General features: G+C 37.0%; 1 protein-coding gene across 8 annotated transcripts in view; it reads left to right on the top strand.

Annotated features, from left to right (window-relative positions):
* The window catches only part of aplp2 (amyloid beta (A4) precursor-like protein 2), an 82,489-nt gene extending 59,974 nt beyond the window's left edge, over positions 1–22,515 (top strand). For 2 of the 8 annotated variants that reach the window (XM_079873662.1, XM_079873658.1), the window contains 8 exons: positions 1,358–1,486; positions 3,654–3,753; positions 6,452–6,625; positions 9,786–9,821; positions 14,137–14,219; positions 16,302–16,358; positions 17,660–17,836; positions 20,686–22,515. In XM_079873662.1, coding sequence (XP_079729788.1) covers positions 1,358–1,486; positions 3,654–3,753; positions 6,452–6,625; positions 9,786–9,821; positions 14,137–14,219; positions 16,302–16,358; positions 17,660–17,836; positions 20,686–20,787 — 858 coding nt within the window. In that variant the 3' untranslated portion in view covers positions 20,788–22,515. The remainder of the gene's footprint in view (positions 1–1,357; positions 1,487–3,653; positions 3,754–6,451; positions 6,626–9,785; positions 9,822–14,136; positions 14,220–16,301; positions 16,359–17,659; positions 17,837–20,685) is intronic. The other 6 variants (XM_079873660.1, XM_079873664.1, XM_079873663.1 and 3 more) reach the window with 3 other exon arrangements.
* Positions 22,516–23,213: the final 698 nt, after the last annotated feature.

Raw genomic sequence — 23,213 nt, 5'->3', positions numbered from 1 at the left:
GACCCTGGATCACAAAACCAGTCACATGTCGCACAGGTATATCTGTGGCAATAGCCAACAATATATTGTATGGGTCAAAATTATAGATTTTTCTTTTATGCCAAAAATCATTAGGATATTAAGTAAAGATCATGTTCCATGAAGATATTTTGTAAATTTCCTACCGTAAATATATAAAACATGTATTTTTGTGAGTGAATGCAGCACAATCGCCAACATAAATGGACAACTTTAAAGGAGATTTTCTCAATGTTTCGATTTTTTTTTTGCACCCTCAGATTCCAGATTTTCAAATAGTTGTATCTCTGCCAAATATTGTCCTATCCTAACAGACCATACATCAATGAAAAGCTTATTTATTCAGCTTTCAGATGATGTATAAATCTTAATTTAAAAAAATTGACCCATGTGATGTTTTGTGGTCCAGGGTCACAAATCTGAGAGCTTTCCGTCCCTCCATTGGCAGCTACGCTACGAGCATTTTGACGCTTCAAAAAGTTCATAAAAAGATTGTAAAACCTATCCATACGAATTGAACAGTTTAGTCCAAATTTTCTGATGAGACACAATCAGTTTATATGATGAACAGATGGAATTTAGGCTTTGGAAAACATTTTTCTTTTCCAAAGTTGTATTCTTTTAATGAGGCTTTTTTCTTCAACCTGATATCGGGACAGTTCAGCCTGACATTTTTGGCGTTGACTTTATACCTGCCAAAAAATTTAAATTCAGAAATTATAAACATGTTGATCATAGCAAGTGTATTTGAGTCATTGAATATATAAATTGCATGTGAATGTATTGACCCACCGATTACTCTTCGAAAAGGAGATGCATGTTAATACCCGGTGTGGATGGCGTTATTTTTTATCTTTGCAAGTTCTGTGAGTAAGTCAAAGAACTTTGAGAGATAAGTGCTTCCTTGAAGGATTGTTCTCATCTCATAATGACCAGATTACACTTCTCATGCTTAAGTCTCTAATGGGCGATGGTTGTCTTTCCCCCGTGCGGCGTGATTTAATGGTGGCAGATTACCTGTCCTCTATTATCCCGCTGAAACCTCATAACAGCGAGGGCAGCTTCAGTTACTTAAGATATTAATTTGAATTGGGCACCTATGTAATGTTTAATCCCCTGAAATGATTTGCACGAAGAGAGCCAGAGCCGGACTCACACAAGCAGGTGCGTTTTCAGCATCTCTGCTAATCCTCTTGTTATTTCTCTGTCTTGCGGCTCTTTGATCCTAGTGCTGATTCACGGATCAGCCAACTCATAAAGAGATGTCCACCTTACTCACCCTGCCTTTTATTTTCTCTCCTTTGTGGTCAATTTATCTCCTCACTCTCTGTCTCCGCAGCCCCACCGTATCCTGCAGGCTCTGAAGAGGTACATGCGTGCCGAGAATAAAGATCGTCAGCACACCATCCGCCATTACCAGCACGTCCTGGCCGTGGACCCTGAGAAGGCCGCCCAGATGAAGTCCCAAGTCAGTGCCGCCCCAGCTGCCTCGCTTTATCCCATCTTTTCTCACCTTGCATAGTTTTGTCCAATTTATAACAGTTTTACTTGCCTTTTGGTCCCTACTTAATATTCAAAGACCATAAGCCATTTAATGGATGATTTCCCAAAGAGGTGTAAAAACTGTGGTAGACAATAGTAGATGGCAGTGTAGAAGTGTTTGAAAATGTTCATGATTTTTTTTTTTTAATTGGTGCTGCTGGTGGCACAGAAATAACTCGCTTCCCATTTAAGCTTGGTAACTGAGCGTGTTTTTTGTGCATATGTACGGTGTTCAGCAGTTGAGAGGATTGTCCGTTAGTGAGTTAGCATGACTGGATTCTCTTGTTCGAACATTATATGAGAGATTAGCACCGCACTGCTCTTGTGTAACATCACACTTAGCGATTTGATTGGATGTAACTTCAGAGTCTGAGCCAATGGCGTGGCTCTATAAATTGCATTCCAGACTGGCCTCAGTCAGCATGAATGTTTGTCATGGGAGACTGGACGTGGCACAGATCCAGAGGTGTACATTCACAACAGTTTACATCTTGTGTTTTTGTTTACTGACTGATAGCAGTTCCTGTTTATTTCAGATTTAATTAGGCAAACCTCTTGGTCTGAGGGGGATTCACAAAGCATTCTTAAGAAAATTCTTCTTAATTGCCATTTTCGCCTTGTTTTCTAATTTAAGAATATTTAGTTTTTATAATAACCTCTTACCTCCGGTTTCACAGACAAGGCTTACGCCTAGTTCCAGCATGTTTGAGCTGTTTTAACTGAAATCTAATCTTAAAATGTCAGTGGCATTTTAAAAAAAAACATTTTCACGTTTATAAAAAGGCTACTTAAATGCCCTAATTGAACTAAGGCCTAATCCTGGCTTAATCTAAGTCCTGTCTGTGAAACCAGGCCATAATGTTAGAATAAACTTAATTTATGTCTTAATTAAGTCTTAATTTATGTTTTATGAATTTATTGGGTTGTTTCAAATATTAAGCATTACAAAGTAACACTAGCTACATATGATATATATTACTAATACTAGGAAAAATAACTATTTATAATAAACGGCATGTTAAAAAAATGTGATTCTGAGTGCTGATCTCCCATCAAGCCAGTTTTCTTCTTTGAAAAAAAATGCACTTAAGAACATTTGTATGAACTTAATTATTTATTTTCCTTCTTAAGAAGATTCATGAATCTTCTTGATCATGAATCTGGGCTCTGAATCTGCTCAACTTGAAAGGATTTTTTTCATGGAATGGAAGTTAATGAGATAATTCACCCAAATGAAAATTACCAAATTATCATTTACACACCCTCATAATGTATAATGACTTTGAACTTTTACAATCCTTTTTTTTTGGAACGGGTTCCTTTTTTGCAACCTGTGCTTTCATTGTATGAAACAGTGCAGTATAAATGTGTATATCCACTTTTGTGCTCCACAGACACACAGGTTTGGAATAAGATGAGGATAAGTAAATAATGACAAAATTTTCATTTTTGGGTGAAGTATCCCTTTATCAACTGTCAAGTCTCATGTAGATTTTATAAACGCACAAAAAATAGCAGTCATACCTGTTTGGCTTGTGCGGCTGTGATTTATAGAACGGTGTGTTTGAGAAATGGTCTATTTTGGCAACTCCTCTCAAATGAGTTGACTGGCAGACCAACATAAACCTTCTTACTTCCTAAACCAACAGTGCAACAGCTAAATATAGTATGCAGGAACTTTCCGAGGTCCAGACAGGCACCTAGACGGTCTACGAGGACATTTTAGAGCAATATGTGTGTGTGTGTGTGTGTGTGTGTGTATATATATATATATATATATATATATATATATATATACACATATACATATACAAGCCCTTCATTGCCATCTGTTGCTGGTTTTCGAGCATTGCACACAAATTTAGTGACAACAAAAGAACAGGCGTGGTTGCTCATACACAGACAATTTACTGTACACAGTCACACAGTTTCTTCTCCGCATTTCCGTATTAAGATCGCCACAAAGCTTTTGTTTTTCTGATTTACATCCATCCAACGCTGCATGTCCTTTAACACAACCATGGAGTCTTTTTCTAAATATCATCTTGCATAAATCGACCGCTGTTTTAGAAGTGTGTGTCTGTGTTCCCTAGGTGATGACCCACCTGCGGGTGATTGAGGAGAGGATGAACCAGAGCCTGTCTCTGCTCTACAAGGTGCCATACGTCGCAGAGGAGATCCAGGATGAGATTGGTAAGTGTGGACATCTGGATCCGGGTGGTGGCTTGGAAAATGGTTGAAATGGACTTCTTTCAAACACACACAAGAAAAGGAATATGTATTTGAAATACATATATTATGGAAGTGTTTGAAAGTATACCACAAATACATCTACGTATTTATGTACAGTGCTTAATATAAATACCCTGCAATTGTACTTTTGGTATACTAAATTGGTGCACTTGAAGTTAGATTGGAACAACACATTTTGTAATGAATGCACTTTAGTGCTGAGGTCCAACTAAAGATATACTTAAGTATATTTGATTGTGCTAAAGTGGAACTATTGCAAGTATACTTTATGTACACTTTAAATATCTTGCATTTAAAGACTGATATTATACAGATATCATATTATCCTTACTAATAGTGATTGTAAAACACATTTTAGGTTTAATATTTAGAAGTGTGCATTGTGCAATAAAGAAGTACTCCAAAAAAAGTTTAATTATATCAGTAAGCCTCAAGGGATATGTCAGTAAATATGTAAACTGATATGATTTGTAGTATACTTGGTATGAAATAAATTATAGGCTTACTTCACTAGGTGTGTGATGGTTATTGTTGGAGAGAAGAAAAAGAGATGCTCTTCATGATAGAAATTTGTTAAAAATGTGAATTTACAGAGTATTTGTAGGTGGAGTTTTTTGTAGGCCAGTTTTTTATCTTACAATATTTAAATCATTTGCTGCTTTAACACTTGATAATTTAACTACAACTTTGATTCCACTTCCTTTTGTCACATTATTATATTTGCATCATGAACTTAAGAGCAAGAGTGAGTACTAGTGGCAGGTAATTTCTTCTGTTGCTAGGTAACAACTCTGAAGGTGGTGTCAGCTTCAATGTTTTACTCTTGTTTTTGTCCATTTGGTTTGACTATTGACAGTGAACACGGAGTATACACTGCTTCTGTCTGCCACAGATCTACTGCAAGGAATCAAGATTGTGAAATGTTTGCTTGCAATACTCTAGTGCAACTCTGAGATGAATCACAACATTGCAAACTTCAATTTTTAACCAAAAGAAGTATGTGTAAATTGAAAAAAAAGACAAAGCAAATTGTCTATTTAAATTCTTTTATGAGGTAAACAGAAACTACAGCACAATATAAAACTATTTGGGAATAAGAACTGAAGATTATTGCAAAATACTTGAGTTTAAGGATACTCTATTACATCAAGGCCCCGATATACTCACAACAAAGTCCTTTTTTTAATTTATTTTATTGTCTTTTCAGGGATATACTGTTAGCAAACATCCCAAACCCGCTCACGTTGCTGGGCACGGCGTTTAGATTAATGCATAATTAATTGCTTTATGGGAATGTCTGGTCGCTGCTGAACCCTCAGTTTTCTTTTCCATAGTGACAACGGCTTCTCTGATTGGTAGATCTCTTTCCAGGATTATGGGTAGTGTAGTCCTTCACTGGTATTTTACCTGTTAAAGTCAGCATGAAATTAAACAGTCTCTTTTCTAAATGCATGTCATTTGTGCATACGTTTCATTAAAAACATTATTTAAAAAAAAAAAAAATCGTCTTTAAAATATATATTTTTTACATTAAAGATGAAACACTTCAACAGAAGCATATATCATGTAACTATCCTGGAGCTCATGGTAGGTCTTTCTTGACAATGACATTATGACTAAAAAGGTTTGTTCATTCATGCTAAAAATCAGTGTCCTTATGGAGAAAATAGAGATTTGTACTGTTCTGTTTCTGTGGCGACATGCAGCAATGATGTTACTGAAACAGACAGATTTTACATAATCAATAACCATCCATTCCTGCAAGATAGGCTGAATTACATTTAAATAAATCGTGATCCGTACTGGAGTTCATGTGAACCCAAACCCAGACCTCCCTGTTTCAAGCCATCTCGCTTGATGTGGTTCTCTAGTGTGCACATGAGCTCGGAAAACGGCTTTCACAGCAACTGAGAAACGCAACTCTCTAAAGCGCCCTTGATTTAACATGGATGAAGGTGTACAACGATTTTGGGTCTATTTTATGTGTTCTTTTGTCCTGATGTGAGCTTTTAGTCCCCTAAAAAACTGCAGAATCTCTCTGCATCTCAGATGCCAAGATAATTACACCTGTATGAAAAGCTTGACTTCAGTAATTAGCTCTCATACGCACACCCGCGCACACACACACAAGCGTGTAATTTGGCAACTCTCTTTATTGCTCAGCTTGAGCACATCTCACCGCAATCAAAGTAAATTAGAGTGTTCTGAAGCGTTTGTTGTGCCGTGTTGTTTGTTTCAGTTGGAAGCTTTTCCCAGAGACTCTGCACTTAACAAACATTTTTTTTTCTTTTTCATTTATTTTACGAGAGGAGCAGTGGCATTGTGTAGAAGAGATGAGACTAGTATGCGGGGTTTGACAGAACTGGGTCAAGACTCCTCCAGAATCCCACTAGTGTGTGAAGATGTGTAGTTTTTAAGCCAGACTCTGTGGAGAATGTTTTTGCAAGTTTTGAGAACTACTAGAAAGGGTCTTTTTTTTTTTTTTTATCTTTACCAATGCCTAGTACGAAACCTTGTAATGGATAATTGATCGCGTTTATGACTGCTTCATGGTTTTGAGATAGATCCCTTCCTCCATCTCTTCCCTCCTGTGATTTGCTGTTTTTAACCATGTTCCTCTCTGTATCTACCAATTAAGATGAACTTCTGCAGGATCAAAAGGCAGATATGGACCAGTTCCTGTCCTCCATCTCTGAGTCTCAGCCTGATGTCACTGTATCCTCTGAGGAGAGCGTGGAGGTTCCTGCCTTTGAAGGAAAGCCCTTCCGCCCCTTCCAGGTCAACTCTCTGGGCTCACCCGCTGAACCTGAAGGTAAGTTTCTTGTCTAAATTTACACTGATGAATCTTTCACTATGCACTCAATGGTCTCTCAATGGACTACTTGCACAACTACTTCCACGTTCTACTTATTACAACTCGGGAGTTTGGATAACACCATTGAGCGCGCATACATGCATGAGAATGCAGATTATTACTGCGTTTTATGGCTGGCAATTGATTAAAACAATGACTCATGTTCTCAGTTTTCTTTCCAACTGTGCATTCTGAATAGAAAATCTCCTCACTAATCTGCAGCAGTCTAGTGCTCGTCTTCTCATTAAGAGTGTTTTTCTCTTCCTGATCATATTTCAAACCTGTTGAGTTTGCATTTACATTTTTAAATGAATTTGACTGATGAATAGGATTTTTTTGTGTGCGTTGGTGCTCTTATTCCAGTCTTTTAAAATAGTTGAATGAATGGATGAATTTGCGGTAAATTTAACATGTTAATTATTTAATTAATCTTTAACAGTAAAGTATTAACAATGCTACTACTATGAATATTAATTAAGAAGTTTTACATAAACATGTAAATTACATACAGTGGAATTATTGACTATGAAAAATTACACACAAGTGATTAAAATATTATAATACAAATAATTAAGGGTTCATATTCATCAGGTCTCATACACGGTCACTAGTTAAGACGAGCACTGACATCCTGTGGTGGAAATCACGGATGTTTACCAGCCGCTTTCTCAGAACGGCTTGGGTTGGATTAAAACTTCATGTTCTGTTGAGTTTGGAAAACTCTTTACACAGTAATCATTATAATATCTCTTCTCCTGTCTCTGAAAATGTACCCGGTTAAGTATTCTTGCGGACACTCGCTTAAGTGCCATTTAGTCAACTCGATGCCTACAGCACATTGAAAATATACATAACCAGAAATAAATTAGTTGTACTATTTCAAAACAGAGAAGTGCGTCATGAAGCTCAGTGCAAGTAGTCCATAAGGCACTGTTGCTGAGGCAGGTTTTGCGTCAGTGTCATGCCGCTACTACCCACTTCCCTGTAGGACAAAAGCGGCTAAACCCAGTCGGTATGCTGGTTTTAATTTAACCTTGTTTCCGCCATGGAACAAAAAAAAATAAAAAAGATAATTGCAACTTTTTATCTCAATTCTGACTGCTTTTTTTTTTTTTTTAAATGTAATTGTGTATTTTTATCTCACAATTTGGAATTAACTCACGATTGCGAGTTTGTCTTACAATTAATAGAAAAAAGTAAGACTTGCGAGATATAAACTCGCAATCAGACTTTTTTTCCCTCACAATTCTGACTTTATATCTCACAGAATTGTGAGGAAAAAAGTTGGTTGTATGATAAAAGGTTGCAATTATATATTTTGTTTTATTCCATGGCAGAAACAAGTTTCCATAGGTATTAGCCGGTTAAGCTGGTCTCCCAGCCTGGCCAAGTTGGTCTTTAACTTGAATTCAGCTTCAGCTTGAACATCTGGAAAAAGTGCCGAACCAAACTGGGAGACCAGCAAGCCAGTTTAGGTTGTTTTCAGCAGGGTTGAACCCCATATCATTCAGTTATAGCACTTAAAATGAAGATGAAACTAATACTAAAGCTAATATTGAATATCATATTTCCACTCTCTATTAAATATCATATTTGTGATACTATAATGTTATAACCATATCTAATGCTGAGAGCATTCGATGAAGATTGGATTTCCTGTAGTAACCCTAGGATATGCTAGCTTAGTTGGCTAAATGGTTAGCTATTAGCTTAGAGAAACAAAGAAATGTTAAATTTGACCATTATTTTTGTTTCATTTATATCATGTGATAGGAGATAAATACTGTAAAGCACATTAATTGAGGTATTTGCATTTAAAGGGTTAGTTTGTCCAAAAATTCAATTTCTGTTTATTACTAAACTCACCCTCATGTTTTTCCAAACCCGTAAGACCTTCGCTCATCTTCAGAACACAAATTAAAATCGTTTTGATGAAATCCGAGAGCGCTCATAGACTGCAACGCAATTGCCATTTTCATGGCCCAGAAAGGTAGTGAAGATCATTGAAATAGTCCATGTGACTACAGTGTTTCAACCTTAATGTTATGAAGCGACGAGAATACTTTTTGTGCACATTGGTCTACATTGGCTACTTCATTGTAGAATTGTGACGAATCTAAAGTGAAGCAAAAGTCGCATGAATTCTGATATGACTGTTCAGACTGCGGTCGCATTGCAAAACATCAGACCTGTATCTGATTTTGGACTACATATGGAAGTGGCCCAATCTGAACCGAAAAGATCAGAGTCCATGTGGTTTGTGCTGTTCGTACTGTTATGAACCAAACAGATCGCATATGAGCAAAAAAAAGTCTGTTAGGGTCATACGTCACCCCAAAAAAAAAACAAAAAAAAATTCTTCTTTCAAAATAACATTTTTTTTATTTTTATTTTGGGGTGAAATGTGACCTGGAAATTTTCCAGGAAAAGCTCAGCCAACAGTACCTTGTTCACACATTACTGAAATGGCTTTTTCTCTGGCTGGCTCTCGTTTAAAGTGTCCGTTTTGAGTCAGTACTAAAGCTTTGCCTGTAGCTTCTCTCTCTCAAAGCCAGTCAGCGGAAGCTCTCTGGCAGCATGAGGCCTATTCGTGTTAATGTTTTCTAAATGCTGAATGAAACGCTGAAGTCCAAATATTGCACTCGGGCAGTGGGTTTCTGCTTATCTAAGCTTGCCTGAATCCCCACTGGCATCGCCTTAAACACAACGACATTTGAAGTTCAGCTAAAATCGTAAAGCCTGAGGCCAAGTGCTTTGGAAATCTCTCTCTTTCAGCGCCCAGTCCTGCTCTTTCACTGCCCTGCCAAGCCTTTAAGCAAATGCCAAAATGGGCGAAATTAAGGTGAAATATACAAAAAGAGCAATATAATCAGCACATTAGAGCCCAGGAGGGCTTTCATTATGACAGGCCTGTCCAGAAACACATCCTGGTTCTTTCTTTCACCTGTTCTTTGATTTGTTTTGTTTTTTTCATTCTGTCCCTGCGGGATTTTCCTCTCCGTCTGCAGACAGAGCTTGATAACCCTGACTTACCTCTCTTTTACTCACTTGTTTTTTTTTTCTCTTTTTCTGTTTCAATCTTTTCTTGTTTTGTCTTTTGCTTGTATGCAATGCCTAGGCGATCTCTCTGAACCGCCTCGTGCCTTCAAGAAAGGTGGGTTTCTGCTGCTTTTCTCTGTTTCTCTTTTCCCCCTCTTCAGCCTCCTAAATGTTGTGTTTGCTCTTTTTTTTATTATTATTATTTTTATTTTTGGCATATAGGGCTGGGTATTGAGTCATATTTTTGATACTGGATCAGTTTGGAATATTTCAGTAATGTCATGCCTGTTTTTACACATTTTTTTACATTTTGTAGTACATTACGTGCATTGTGACTCCATGTTATGATTAAGGAGCATATTAAAAACTATTATTACTTTTTAAAACTCCATGCTAAATTTAAACACGCATAAAGTGCGGGGTTTTGTGACCATGTCCTGGATTAATATTATTTTTTTGAAGTATAATAAAATGTATTATTATTTTATAAAAAAAATCTCTACTATTATTGTTGTTATTATTATTTAAGGATAATTCTGTCATTTTGGGGTTTTACAAATCTATATCGTATTGTTCAAATGAAAATGAATCCGAATTTTTACCCAGCCCTACTTTCATACATCTTGAATCATTTTCCCATCTATCCTCTTTTTCTTTTTTACTGTATTTCCACCCCATAGTTTTGCTCTGTCTGTCCCTTCAGCCCTGTTAGCCATCTTGTTCTTAATTTCCTCTCTCAGTCACTCCCTCAGATGGAGAGACCAAACATCCCATCTCTCAATGTCTGGCCGGAAGAGCTTTGCCTAATGAAAAGTCCAAGCAGCTTGTTAAGCTAATCAGCTATTTGGATCTGAGAAGGAGTCCAGTGTAAATGTGCTGTGTGGTGCTAAAGCAGTTATGGCTGCCTCACTACCTGCCTGTGTCAGGAATACAAATAACCTGATTCAGACCCAGCTCTCTGTGGACAGATCCTTACGACTCATCTGCTACTTATTGGGCATCCTCTCGTCACTCTCCTGTTATCTTGCGCTTTTAATGACAGTAGCTCGTTAATTTAGTAATTCCATTGCAGGACCGCTTATTCAACTGACCCACGGCTAGCTTTTGTTCCCAGATTGTACAATTGGAACATAAACCCGTTTACCATTTAACCTTGCAATTCAAAGCTTGCAATTCACCATTACTATTGCTTATACTTGGGGTTGGGAATTGAAACAACACCCTAACCCTGAATATTAAGCTTTAGAGCATAAATTGTACCATATCGATTGTACTAAAGACATTAATGATACTTCAAATCATGCAGCTTGTTGAAGAGTGGTGTGCTCTTACTTTTGAAATGGTGATCGGATGGTTTTCGTCTGATGGGTGATTTAAATGACATAACTTGCTTGGAAAGTGGCATTGTAGCTAGCAGACGGACTTGAGGATTGGCTCTTTTACATGAGCTAGCTAGCAATCACTTGGCCCCAGGAGCTAGCTAAAAAAACACCCAGAACGCCTTAGAAACTGTTCAGCAACACCTTACAACCACCCACAAAACACTAGCAATCGTGGTGGTGAGTAAGCACAGGCAAGCACTACCCACATTTTCTTTCTGAAAATGTCCATCTCTGATTGGTCTTTCTGTTTTTGTTGGCTCATTTCACTTGTTCAGTCTAATTTTCTTAGTTGCACACATTCACCTCCATGTGTTAAGTTTTGCCAGTGGTGTGTGTATGTATTTTGTGGTTCAGTCGTGCATGTTTAAGCTGCAAGCGCTTCTCTCCAGACCTTGTGACTGCCGCTGAACATAGTTAATCTTTTAGTGGTGGTGACCTGCTGCTTTGACAGTCAAACAATGAGTGTGGGCGAAAGATATTGTTCTCCTCTCAACCAATGAGATTTCTCCGACGTGGTATTATGCAACCAGGACTCATTTTAGCCAGGTGTCTTTAGAAGCTTCCAGCATTGACATAGAATGTTTTTCACTATTGTGTTACAACAGAGAAAATGCTATTTGCGCTGTTTAAGGTTTTGAATTCATATATATCTAATCATATGTCCCTTATGAAAGAGAAGTACGCTTTAGCATGCTTTTTAAAAGAGTCATTACGAAAATAATAATCTTGAAAAGAATATACTTAAGTGCGTGCTCGATGTAGTTTTAGCCACTTAATTGCATGTTGTTTACAATTAAATGAAAATATTGTATTATTAAACTTTATATTATATGCAAATTCTTTGCTTTTTTTTGACCCACTTAAGTAAATTTTTATATGACATTTCATAATTGCTTCTGTTGTCTTGAAATAGAGTGGTGTCAAAACCCAGAAGACTAATTTGCCACTGATTCCTTAATTTTGTAGTGGGGTTTTTCAATTTATGAGTAAAATAAAACCTGTGGTAAACATTATTTTGACACTTCGTTGTTTAATAACAAACAAACATATCGAAAACACAAATTTTGAAACAGTTATGTTTATTTTTTTGAAAACGTATGTTTTTAATAAGTATCTAGACAATACATAGGAAAATCTCGAAGGGACCAGTTGCGAATTAGTCTTCTGTGTTCTGACGTTATCCCTATGGTTAGTGTACTGCTGAAAGTACTGACAAGCATTCATCGTAAACCAAAATATACTTCAACGTCATTTCTACTGAAACTTGTATGTCATGTATTTGAATATACTTCTAATTACACATTTGTAATGATGTAACATCAGTGTAATATCAAATAAAGGCCCGTTCACACCAAGGACGATAACTATAAAGATAACGATAAAGATATAATTCTAAAAATCGTTCTCCATATTAAAGAATAACAGAGTTCACACCACAACTATAACGATAAAGATATGAGGAACGATATCGTTGGGATCACTTTCAGAACGATTTTTTTCCAGCTGTCGAACGATAAAACACTGACAGCCAATCAGAATCCACTCTAATTTAAAGGTCTCGCGCATTTAAAATGGATCTGGATCATCCGGGCGCGCGCGTGCTTAGAATAAAAAGACCGTTAACGGTCGTTGGTGTGGACGCATATATAGTTATCTTTATCGTTATCGTGCTTGGTGTGAACGGGCCTTAACACACTACAGTTAAAATTATAATCAAGTACTTTACACTTGCTTTGATATGTTAGTCAACACGTCATAATACATTTACTTATATCAATTGATATTACTAAATGCACCTTTTAAATGTTAAGAAACAGTCATGAAAGTCTACTTTCTTGAAGTGCACCTTTGATTTCAGTATTTTATCTGCAATTAGTTTTCAAAAAAATATATATACTTTTAAGATTTGAAGTACACTGCATGTGCACATTGAATATAATTGTTCTTAATCTGAATAGCCAGATATTTAACCCATTCTTTTTTTAGGAAATGCTGTCTTTTTAAAAAGAATTGTCAACATTTAATGCAGTAGTTTAAGGCCTTTTAATGTTAAAGCTTCGGTCCGTTACTTTTGGCGCTCTAGCGGTTAATAAACACAACTGCGTGCGTCTTGCCGAAGAACATTGTAGCCGGAGCTACTTCGCACTGTTTATGTCTATGTTGCAGTGGTACGACCTGACCGGTCTAAAAATAGTCCAAATATAAACACTTATTATAGGTGTACCGTAGGGATTCAGGATAAGACAAAAACACGGTTTTGAAAATGGATTTATGATACTCGCTCAATATATAATTTTTTGTAAATTTTAACACAAAGTTACAGACTGCAGCTTTAATGAAGTAAAATATTACCATTTTAAAGCAAATTGCATTGTGAAAAAAAAAGCACATTTCGAAAGGAAGTGTCACAATTGGAATGCATCAGTATTCTCTTGACAGTGAACTTGACCATTAGCCTCCACGTAATCGCCTTGTCAGTGCCCATAAGGTAGAAGTTTAAATGGCCTAATTCCTGGTTCTGGTATTGAACGACCACTTTTGACCATCCTGTCAGTTGTTCCGTTCAGAAATGTCACATTGTGGTAGTAGAATGGGTTATGAATGCAGGTTCATGTTGACTTTAATAGTTTAATATGTAGGGTGATTGTCTATTTATAGAGCTGTTACTGGAAACAAGTGCTCACAGGATGTCTCAAGGCACTAATTCTTCCAGGAAGAGACCTTTTGACCACAGTAGATCACACCTCTTGCTGTGAGCTGAATGCTTACACTGGGCTTGCCTGGGCTGATCCAGGAGGACTCTGGGTTCAGTGGGAGCTTCTACATCATACACTGTAATAAGTGCATGACTTATGAATGAGTCTGCGTTGGTGTGCCGCCCCCTGACTGACTGTGCAATTTGGCAAGGCAGCAGGTTTCTGGCCATGAATCGGCTAAAAATTGAAGTTATGGTCTTGATGGCAGCTACTGTTGATCACAGAGATTTTGGTAAACGTTTGAGTTTGATTTGAATGCAGGAATGACTCTGATTGGCTGTTCCCTCTGCAGGCTCTGGCATGAACAGTCTGGACGGTCTGATTGGAGCAGAGGAAAAAGTCATCAACAGCAAGAGCAAGATCAACGAAAATGTGGTGAGACCACCAGCCTGCCTCGAGCACCACACACGCTTTACTGCTCTGTTGTGTACACTGTGCCAACTGCTGACGCCAGCTCTCATGTCATTACATAATCTAACAAAAAAAAGAACAATTCAGGATTATTATAAACATTCAGTTTAAGGCTTTCATTAAACGCCTAGATGAACAGCTAAATAATACAGACAGTTTGCTCTGTAAGTCTAATTATTTATAGTGTAAATTGTTGGTCTCATAGTAATAACTGTGCCATGTGAGTTTATTTGTCTTTACAGCGCTTGCAAGACAGCACTGGATTGACATAGCTTTTGCTTTCTTGCTCCACATTTTTGGGGGATTTTCAAATGTTTTGATGCCAAGGACCCCCAAATATGATGATCACCCCCTTTTAGAATATAAAGGCGTTGCAAAAAAAGTTATATTATGAAGACTACGTTGTTATCAGAATTAAATAGATTTTATTATATTGTCATTTTACTAAAAAATGAAATAAATTCTAGAAACTATTTTCTCTGTATCATGTTGACAGATTATCTTTTGTTTTATCCATTATTAATGTTAGATTTAAATTTTAAAATGTTATATACATTTAAAACATATTTCTAGCCTCCTTTTTATAATAAATATGCTTTCAAAGCAGCTTTACAAGACTGTACAACCTGCAGTGAGGTGCTAAAAGGAGACAGTTTTGTACTTTTTAAAAACAATGGCTATCAAATCATAAAATAAATATGAATAGTCTCGTGATTTCTTACCTGTTTTCAGAAAGTAAACTGAGATAGTAATAATGTCAAATGCAGTGAATGTTGACGTTCTCTGAAATTTTCTGCTGACCCTTTGAAAACGTATTAATGTCAGTGCGATCTATTTTTTTTTTTTGTAACTTTATATTTATCGTCAAAATGTATTAATATCTTATTTACTTAAATGTTAGCCATTCAATGGTTGTCGTCATATGGTTAGCATGTTGAATTCCGATTGGACTCCTTTCTTGCATTTATTTGCAATAAATTGGGGTCTATTTTAAATATCTATAGCCTCCACTGAACCAATACCTGACATCTAATCTTACCTTAAACTTAAGCGCTTCACTTGCTGCCTTGCAATCACTGCTCTGCTATCTCCTTCCAGAAATACAAGTCTGGTTTATCTTGTTTTTTGTCTCATTCATAGCATTCTTTGCATGCCACATTCACATATTTCCCAGTCACATTCCAGTCTCCCCTGTTCGCAGCTCACACAAGAGCCCGTGTGGTTGTGAAGGGCTGAGCTGGAGACTTGCAATGCATGATCTCTCGGAAGAATGTGACTCGTATGTTCGCCTTGTTTTGTTTGTACAATATTTCTGCATGTTTGTCTTTGTGAAATCACACAGAGGTGCTATCAGAGGTTTATGAGAACCTAAGCTGCATAAAAGGCATAGTCCACCCAAAAACTTTGTCATCATGTCATATCAAACCTGTATGCATTTGTTTTTTCTGCAGAAGATATCTTGAAGAATGTTGGTAACCAAAGTTTCAGTTCCCATTGACTTGAACAAAAAATAGAATGGAAGTCAATGGGAACCAAAACTGCTCGGTTACCAACATTCTTCAAAATATCTTTCTTTTACGTTTCACGGAAGTATGTACATTTTGGGTGACTATCTCTTTAAATATGCTTAAATATTTAATGTTTTTCAATACACATGTAGGTGTTTTTGTGTTTGATAGCACAATACCAAGATGAAAATGCTTGTTTTTCCTTCATTAAATGCAACCGGCCATGTCTTCAAACAAGGACATAGTCACTGTATCAAAGCTCATGAATTATTTTGGATTTGCTCACAGTATATTGCTGTAAACGGCACCAAAACCATGACAGACATTGAGGGGACGCGCCACTTTAATATACAGGATAGGTGTCGCCCAATTAGCATTTTTCAATGACCAATTTTTGAACTTTAACATTTGGTCCCCCTCAATCTTGATTTTTGGCTCACGCTCTTTCAGTAATCTAACAGACACTGCACATCTCACACACTGACTCAATCTTCAGTTCCCAAGGAAGTAACTGAGACTACCCTGTCTGTGTTGACAGGTGATTGATGAGACTCTGGATGTTAACGAAGTGATTTTGAAGGGTGTTGATCCTCTGGTAAGTACAGCGCCCTCCTGTGCCCAATACTTGGTACTGTCAAACGCTGCAGTCTCATATTATGGGCTGTAAATGGGTTGGTGGGGGATTACAGTAGGCTGCTTCACTTCGACCTGTGAGCAAATGACAGTTTTACATCGTTTGTCACGATCCTCCACAGCACGTGTGCATGTTTTTAACGCGAGACGCATGAGCATGTCCGGTGGATACGCGTCATTCGCCATCATTAGGTTCTCACACAAATGTAATTGAGCACTAAACATTTGTGCGTGAAAACTGCCAGTCACGGCTGTCATTGGCTGTCTGTGCACATTCAGTTTTTCACTGTGTGAAGCAGATCAATACTACCAACACATTCATTCATGCCATAAGCTCAATTTCGATCTTGAAAATGTGACGTAACACACAGTTTGCATATGCATTTTTATTGAGTATTGTATTCGATACATCTTTTCTGTCTCCTATAGCATTATATAGTGAGAATATGAAGCTCATACTCAAGGAGGACAATAACCCCAAACTGAGCAAAAATGTAATTTGCATTTACTGATATTTAATGACCAAAAAGAAAGATGAAATTCTAATAGCTTGTAATGTAAATTGAGATCTTTATAATTGTATAACGGACTATTTACATAATTAATATAAATATCAGTTGTTACCATCTCCCAATAATGTTTTAGTAAGATGATATTTAATGTTGGCTGGGGAGCAAAAGATACAATACAATGCTATACAATAATGATCGAGAGATGAACAAAAGCGTTCCTCGCAAGCCTGACGTATCATATTTGATACTCATGTTTAAACAGGTTTTTCAGTGAAGTTTCGATCATGCTGATAATTTAGAGACCTTTGGAAATTTGTATATCAAATATATAATAGTCTTTATAGGGTTAAATGAAAATTCGGTCATCATTCACTCACCCTCATGTCGTTTTCAAACCTGTATAACTTTCTTTGGTGGAGAGAATGTCAGAAGAAAGCAAGTCCTACAGGTTTGGAATGACATGAGGGTGAGTGAATGATGAGAGAATTTTCATTTTGGGGGGAACTGATGCTTTAAGATGGCTGTTTTGTGATAGAAAATGCAACAAATTCAGAATGAAAAAAAAAATCACACAGGCTTGATTTACATGGCAACTGTACTGTTGTTACTGTATTACTGCACACAAGTTACAGTACGAGTCCCCTGCTTCAGCAGCACTCGTCGCAGCATTGAAAGGTCTTTAGCCATGTTTGTCGTAGCTCTTTGTGCTCTGGGAGTGTAAATACGGTTGGTGTTTATTTTTCCCTCGCAGTTCAGTCGTGGATCAGAGAAGGAGACGTTCCGCCCCCTGGTGGATGACTTCAGCTTCGGGAGCAGCGCTCTGATTGGCCTGCTGGTGATTGCGGTGGCCATAGCGACGGTGATTGTGATCAGTCTGGTGCTGCTGAGGAAGAGGCAGTACGGCACCATCAGTCACGGCATTGTGGAGGTGAGCTAACGGTCACACGTGACGCTCCATCATTCACTCTTGTTGTTTTCAATGCAACCTTGAGGATAACTACAAAACGGCTAGAGATATTCTCTCGATCCCTGTGAAGGATAATGCACTCAAGGACAAGCAGGTTCAAAGAAAATGTTGTTCTTTTATCTTTTAGATGCATACATTATATAAAAAGTAGAATGAATATACACCCCCATTGAAAGGTTTGGGGTAAGTAAAAAAAAAAGAAAGAAGGATGCATTAAATTGAGCAAAAGTGACAGTAAAGACATTTATACTGTTGCAAAATATATTTGTTTCAAATAAATGCTGTTCTTTTGAACTTTCTAGTCATTAAAGTAAAAATTATCAAAAGGTGCAGTGATTTCTGAGAAACGCTACTAAATCAACTTCTAAACAATTTTGTGAATATTTGCTTAGATGTCTGTTCTGTGTGTGCTGAAAAAATACTGTGTTCATTCATACATAGTCCTGGCTGTGTAAATAAATAGGGACGTGTCCACTCATGATGATGAGGGAGGGGAAAGAGTGATGAGCAAGCGGGACATTTGTAGAAAGAGAGAGAGCTGAGATATTACCAAAGCGGAAAAGGTCGGAGGAATTTAATTGGAAGAAGAAGGGACTCGCGTTAACATCGGAAAAGAGAGACATTAGAGAGTGGGAAGGCCTGATAGTGGACGCCGAGGTTACTTTGTTTCTGCTGTTTCACAGAGCCCAAATATGCTGTTGAATCACAGTTGATTCATCCATACTTGCACAAGCTGTCAGTCAATGCCTGTGTTGCACAGTGTTTTCAATATTTTTAGGGGCGGAGCAATGAAGGGAGGGTCAGGGATGTGTTTCGAAACGCTTTCGAAACGGATTTAAACTGATCGCTCAAACCACGTCAGGAGGTGGTCTGAGACTCATTCCAGACGAAACTGGACAAGTCCAAATGCACCTGGTTGTTGAAACCACACATGAACACTTTACTACTCCCAAAATGTTAACAAATAAACGTGTGAGAGCGTGTTATTATTAAGGGTGTCGCGATTCTCCAAATCCTCGATTCGATTATTTTCGATTCTAAAGTCACAGTTCGATTCGATTCTCGATTTGTTTGATTGTAAAAAAAATTGCATCACAATAAGTGTATTGTGATTGTCACTAACATTTTAGTAACTAAACTGAATTTTATTAGGTTTAGTGACAACATGTTACAATGTTTACATGGTACAATTTCTGGTAAGCTACGCTTTTTTATTATTTCAATTCAATTCAATTATTGTGATTTGATTTAATATTGACTCATTTGGATAAATATTAGGTAGGCTACACAAGATAGGCGTTAATTTGTCTCAAGAAAAAAAACAACTCACCTAATGCTGTAAACATACAGAGAGCCCTATCAGCTGGTAGTAGGCTATTATTTAAGGTTAAAAATAATTAAATATAATGTGTTTTTTTATTATAATAACAACTTTATTTAATGATATAAGTAAAAAATATAATAAATATGTAATATAGAACACATATTTAGAAAAATACTCTCTATAGCTATTTTTTCTTGCCAACTACGTGCTGTAGCCTATTATGTTCATTAAATGGCTTTCCTGAGGTAAATGTGACATGTTCTCCAGCTATGTTATTGACCTCTTCACGCTGATAAAAAACACTGATTGATCGATATTATGTATGAGGAATATACATTTCGGTAAGTTGTACTGTATCTTTCAACAGTGTTCGTGTTTTTTTACTATTAGCTAGTAACGTTAGAGATGATCGGTTCACGTGCGCTAGGGATCTGTCACGTAACATTTACAAGCGCCAAAACGGCATTTATTGTTTGAATTTCATAATAAAATTGACAGAATCTGAGATTTTTTTTTAATATCATAAAGTAACCTGCTCTAGTCTGTCGGTCTCCGTGTCCTCTTTGCTGCGCGATTTTTCTGTGCGTGAGAAAATGAATGTGTGGCGTGAGAGCGTGTGAAAAGTGTCAATTGCGTGTCTCACGGTGAATGCGTGAGAGTTGGCAGCACTTCAACACGTGTGGGGTTTTTTTCCGCTCTGACGTGACATGGGGGCGTGGCAGCATCGACGATTCCATTTTTTGATTCGATAATCGAGATTGAGCATTAATTTCGATCGGTTTCGATTTAAAATCGAAATTGTGACACCCTTAGTTATTATAGGCTATATGACATGTTATAGCCGGATATGACGGCGCTACCGCAACACGTATCGCTGCAGATAAATTGCTGCGTATATCTTCAGCAAGCCAACGCGTAAAATGGCGCAAATAAAATGTCGCAGACGCTCAACACACAATCATCTTTATTACAAGTATTGAGATTTTCTTTGATCTTGAAATTAGCTGATGATAAAATGCAGCTCATATCTGTTGCTTTCGCTGAAGTGCATATAAATTTGCATATAGCGCGGGAACTGAAGATCGGATTTATATCCGTTTTGCGGAGACACATTTATGTGGGCAAGTGTAAATGGAACCGTTTTAACAAATTCCACAGCTATCCGATCAGTAAAAGTGCATGATATGACCAGGTGTAAACAGACCCTTAGAAATCGCACAACTGTTTACAACATTGATAATAAGAAGAAATGTTTCATGATCACAAAGTCAGCTCATGTGACACTGAAGGCTGCTAATTCAGCTTTGACATCACAGGAATTAATGACATTTTGAAATGTATTCAAATAGAAAACCGTTATTTTAAATTGTAATAATAATTTCACAATACTGTATTTTTTCTAAAACATTTGAACAGTAGTGTATAATTCATAGTCTATGTTTTTTATGGATGTAGTGACATGTTCAATCGTCCTCTTGTGTTTCAGGTTGACCCTATGCTATCTCCAGAAGAGCGTCACCTGAGCAAGATGCAGAACCATGGCTATGAAAACCCCACCTACAAATATCTGGAGCAGATGCAGATTTAGCCATCGTGGGGGCTGTGGAGCTAGAGAGGGGTGAACATACTACTGACCAATATAAAACTGCTCTCAAATCATTTCATGCATTTGAAATGCATATTCTGGTTCATTTAAAGAAAACAACGGTTTATTAATACTACTACTTCTAATACTGCTACTGTTGTACCATGGAGCGCAATTTTATGCTCTTGTAACTTTGTTTTTTTTCTTTCAAAGGCAATTTATCAGTGGTTTTAAATCAGGAGAACGTGATTCTGCAAATTTAGCTTGGAATTGATTTTCCGTAAATAAAATTGGAGAGTATTATAATGTTGTTTTAAATGTTAATTTTATAAAGATCTAGCCTATAGTGGTACAGCAAAGCTGAAACAATCAATATAAAGACACAGCAGTTTGTCTACACCATCGCTGGCCGCCGGATATACTTCTTTTAAATAGATTGCTTGTATATGAAGGTTATTTGTAACAACTTAAATGTATAGTGAATCAGAAAATATGAGAAGAAAATCATTAAATCATTTACTTTGTAATTATTAAAAACACATGATATACATAAACAGAACAAAGAAAAAAAAAAAAAAAAAGTAGATGGTAAATTTATTCATATTTTTTTTCCAGAGCTTAAATCTTGGCTGGGTTACAGGTTTAAACTTGGAGATTAAAGGACTGATATCGCGGTCCAAACATCTGATACCATCACCTGTGTAAGATACGATGAATGGTTCAAACAGAATGGCGTGACAGCCTGCCAGATATTTTGGCTGATTGTGAATGTAGAGGTGCCCGATTTCAATAACATTACCACGTCTTTTGTTTTTATCTCTTGGTTATGGTGTCATATACTTGGACCATTAAACGGTGCGGCCCCTGCAGATGGTCATTGCGCATTGGTTTGAAGCACAGAGGGCCACAAGGTTCGGGGCCTCCAGTCTCCCACATCACACTAAAATGTCTCTTTACTCGGATTCCACAAGAAGAATGTTGTTTTTCCTGCCGTTACATCCACACACTCCAACACTCCCCTTTTATAGAGTAAATCTGGCCTGATTCAGCTCGTGTCATGCATTTTCATTTCATAGCTGCCTAATGGGAACTGCCATGGGGAGTTTTATCATGTGGCAATACTTTGCACACATTGCTTAAATCAAAGAGAGCGTAGATCCGTTACTGGAGTCGTCTGACTGTAATAATATGACATCTATTGTTTATAGCATTAGACCCACAAGGACATAAACCACGATAAAGCGCAAAAATGCACTAAAGTTACCCAGCTGGAGGCCAAGGCAGGTGAAAAATGGTTTGCATGTCCACTAATATGGAAGGCAAGGAAAAATTGTAATCGATTTATTTTTCTCTCTCTCTTCCCCCCTTCTTAGCAATGTCTTTGTATGCCTGTATAGTTGATGTTGCAATCATGGCTTTTAATCAGGGACATCCTGTGGTGTGCATTGTTCTTATATGAGATGTTATGATATATTTTTAAGTTTATTCTCTTCTTTTGTTTTCTATTCTTTTCCCTCTTCTTGTGACAGTATTTCTGTATGTGACTTTCACTATGCACCTAAACGGCTCCAATCTTGGACCTTGTCATTGCCTGCTTGATTGTGGAAATGGTCGTAGGGGTGAGGGGAAAATAATACAAAGTTCATATATTAGAAGTAAAATATGATTGAATCCAGTGGAAAATGGCTTCTTGGTTACAGGTGGGAAACAACAATAAATTCACTACTTCCATGGACGTGTCATTGTGTCGTCTTTATTCTGCTTTGTGTACCAGTATATAAGAAATGTATGATGAAGGAAATGTTCTTCTTATATCTGAAGAAAGTAGACTGATTTCCATTTTTAACACGCAAAAACGGCATTTTTAATGTATTGTTCAAATGAACCCTAAAGGTGGCATTTTGAGCAATGTTGCCGTCAACGGGCGACCAGGTGAGACCAGACTGCGGGTGAGACACATGGCCCACGGCCGATCTAAAGTATCTAGATAGAAATCTGTTGCCCATTCTAAACGGGAAAGTGCCCATGCAACATTGCTCAAAAAAGTTGCACTGTGTATCATCACCTTTAGAGACTATAGAGAAAACACACATTTATTTATTTATTTTTATATATATATATATATATATATATATATATATATATATATATATAAAATGTATGAAGAGTTCAGATGCAAAAGCCTCTAAGTGCCATCTGAAATTTTCTTCTAGAATGATCATTTTTATCAAGCTCGTATATTTAAGTTCAGTAATTTCACTTAAATGGCAATGAAAACTACCTGTTAATTGTCATTTAAGTTAAATTAATGAACTTAAATATACAAGCTTGATAAAAATGATCATTCTAGAAGAAAATTTCAGATGGCACTTAGAGGCTTTTGCATCTGAACTCTACATATATATATATATATATACACACACACACGT

The sequence above is a fragment of the Squalius cephalus genome (genome assembly GCF_949319135.1).
Source record: "Squalius cephalus genome assembly, chromosome: 6".
NCBI lineage: Eukaryota > Metazoa > Chordata > Actinopteri > Cypriniformes > Leuciscidae > Squalius > Squalius cephalus.
This window is presented reverse-complemented; position numbering and strand designations above follow the sequence as displayed.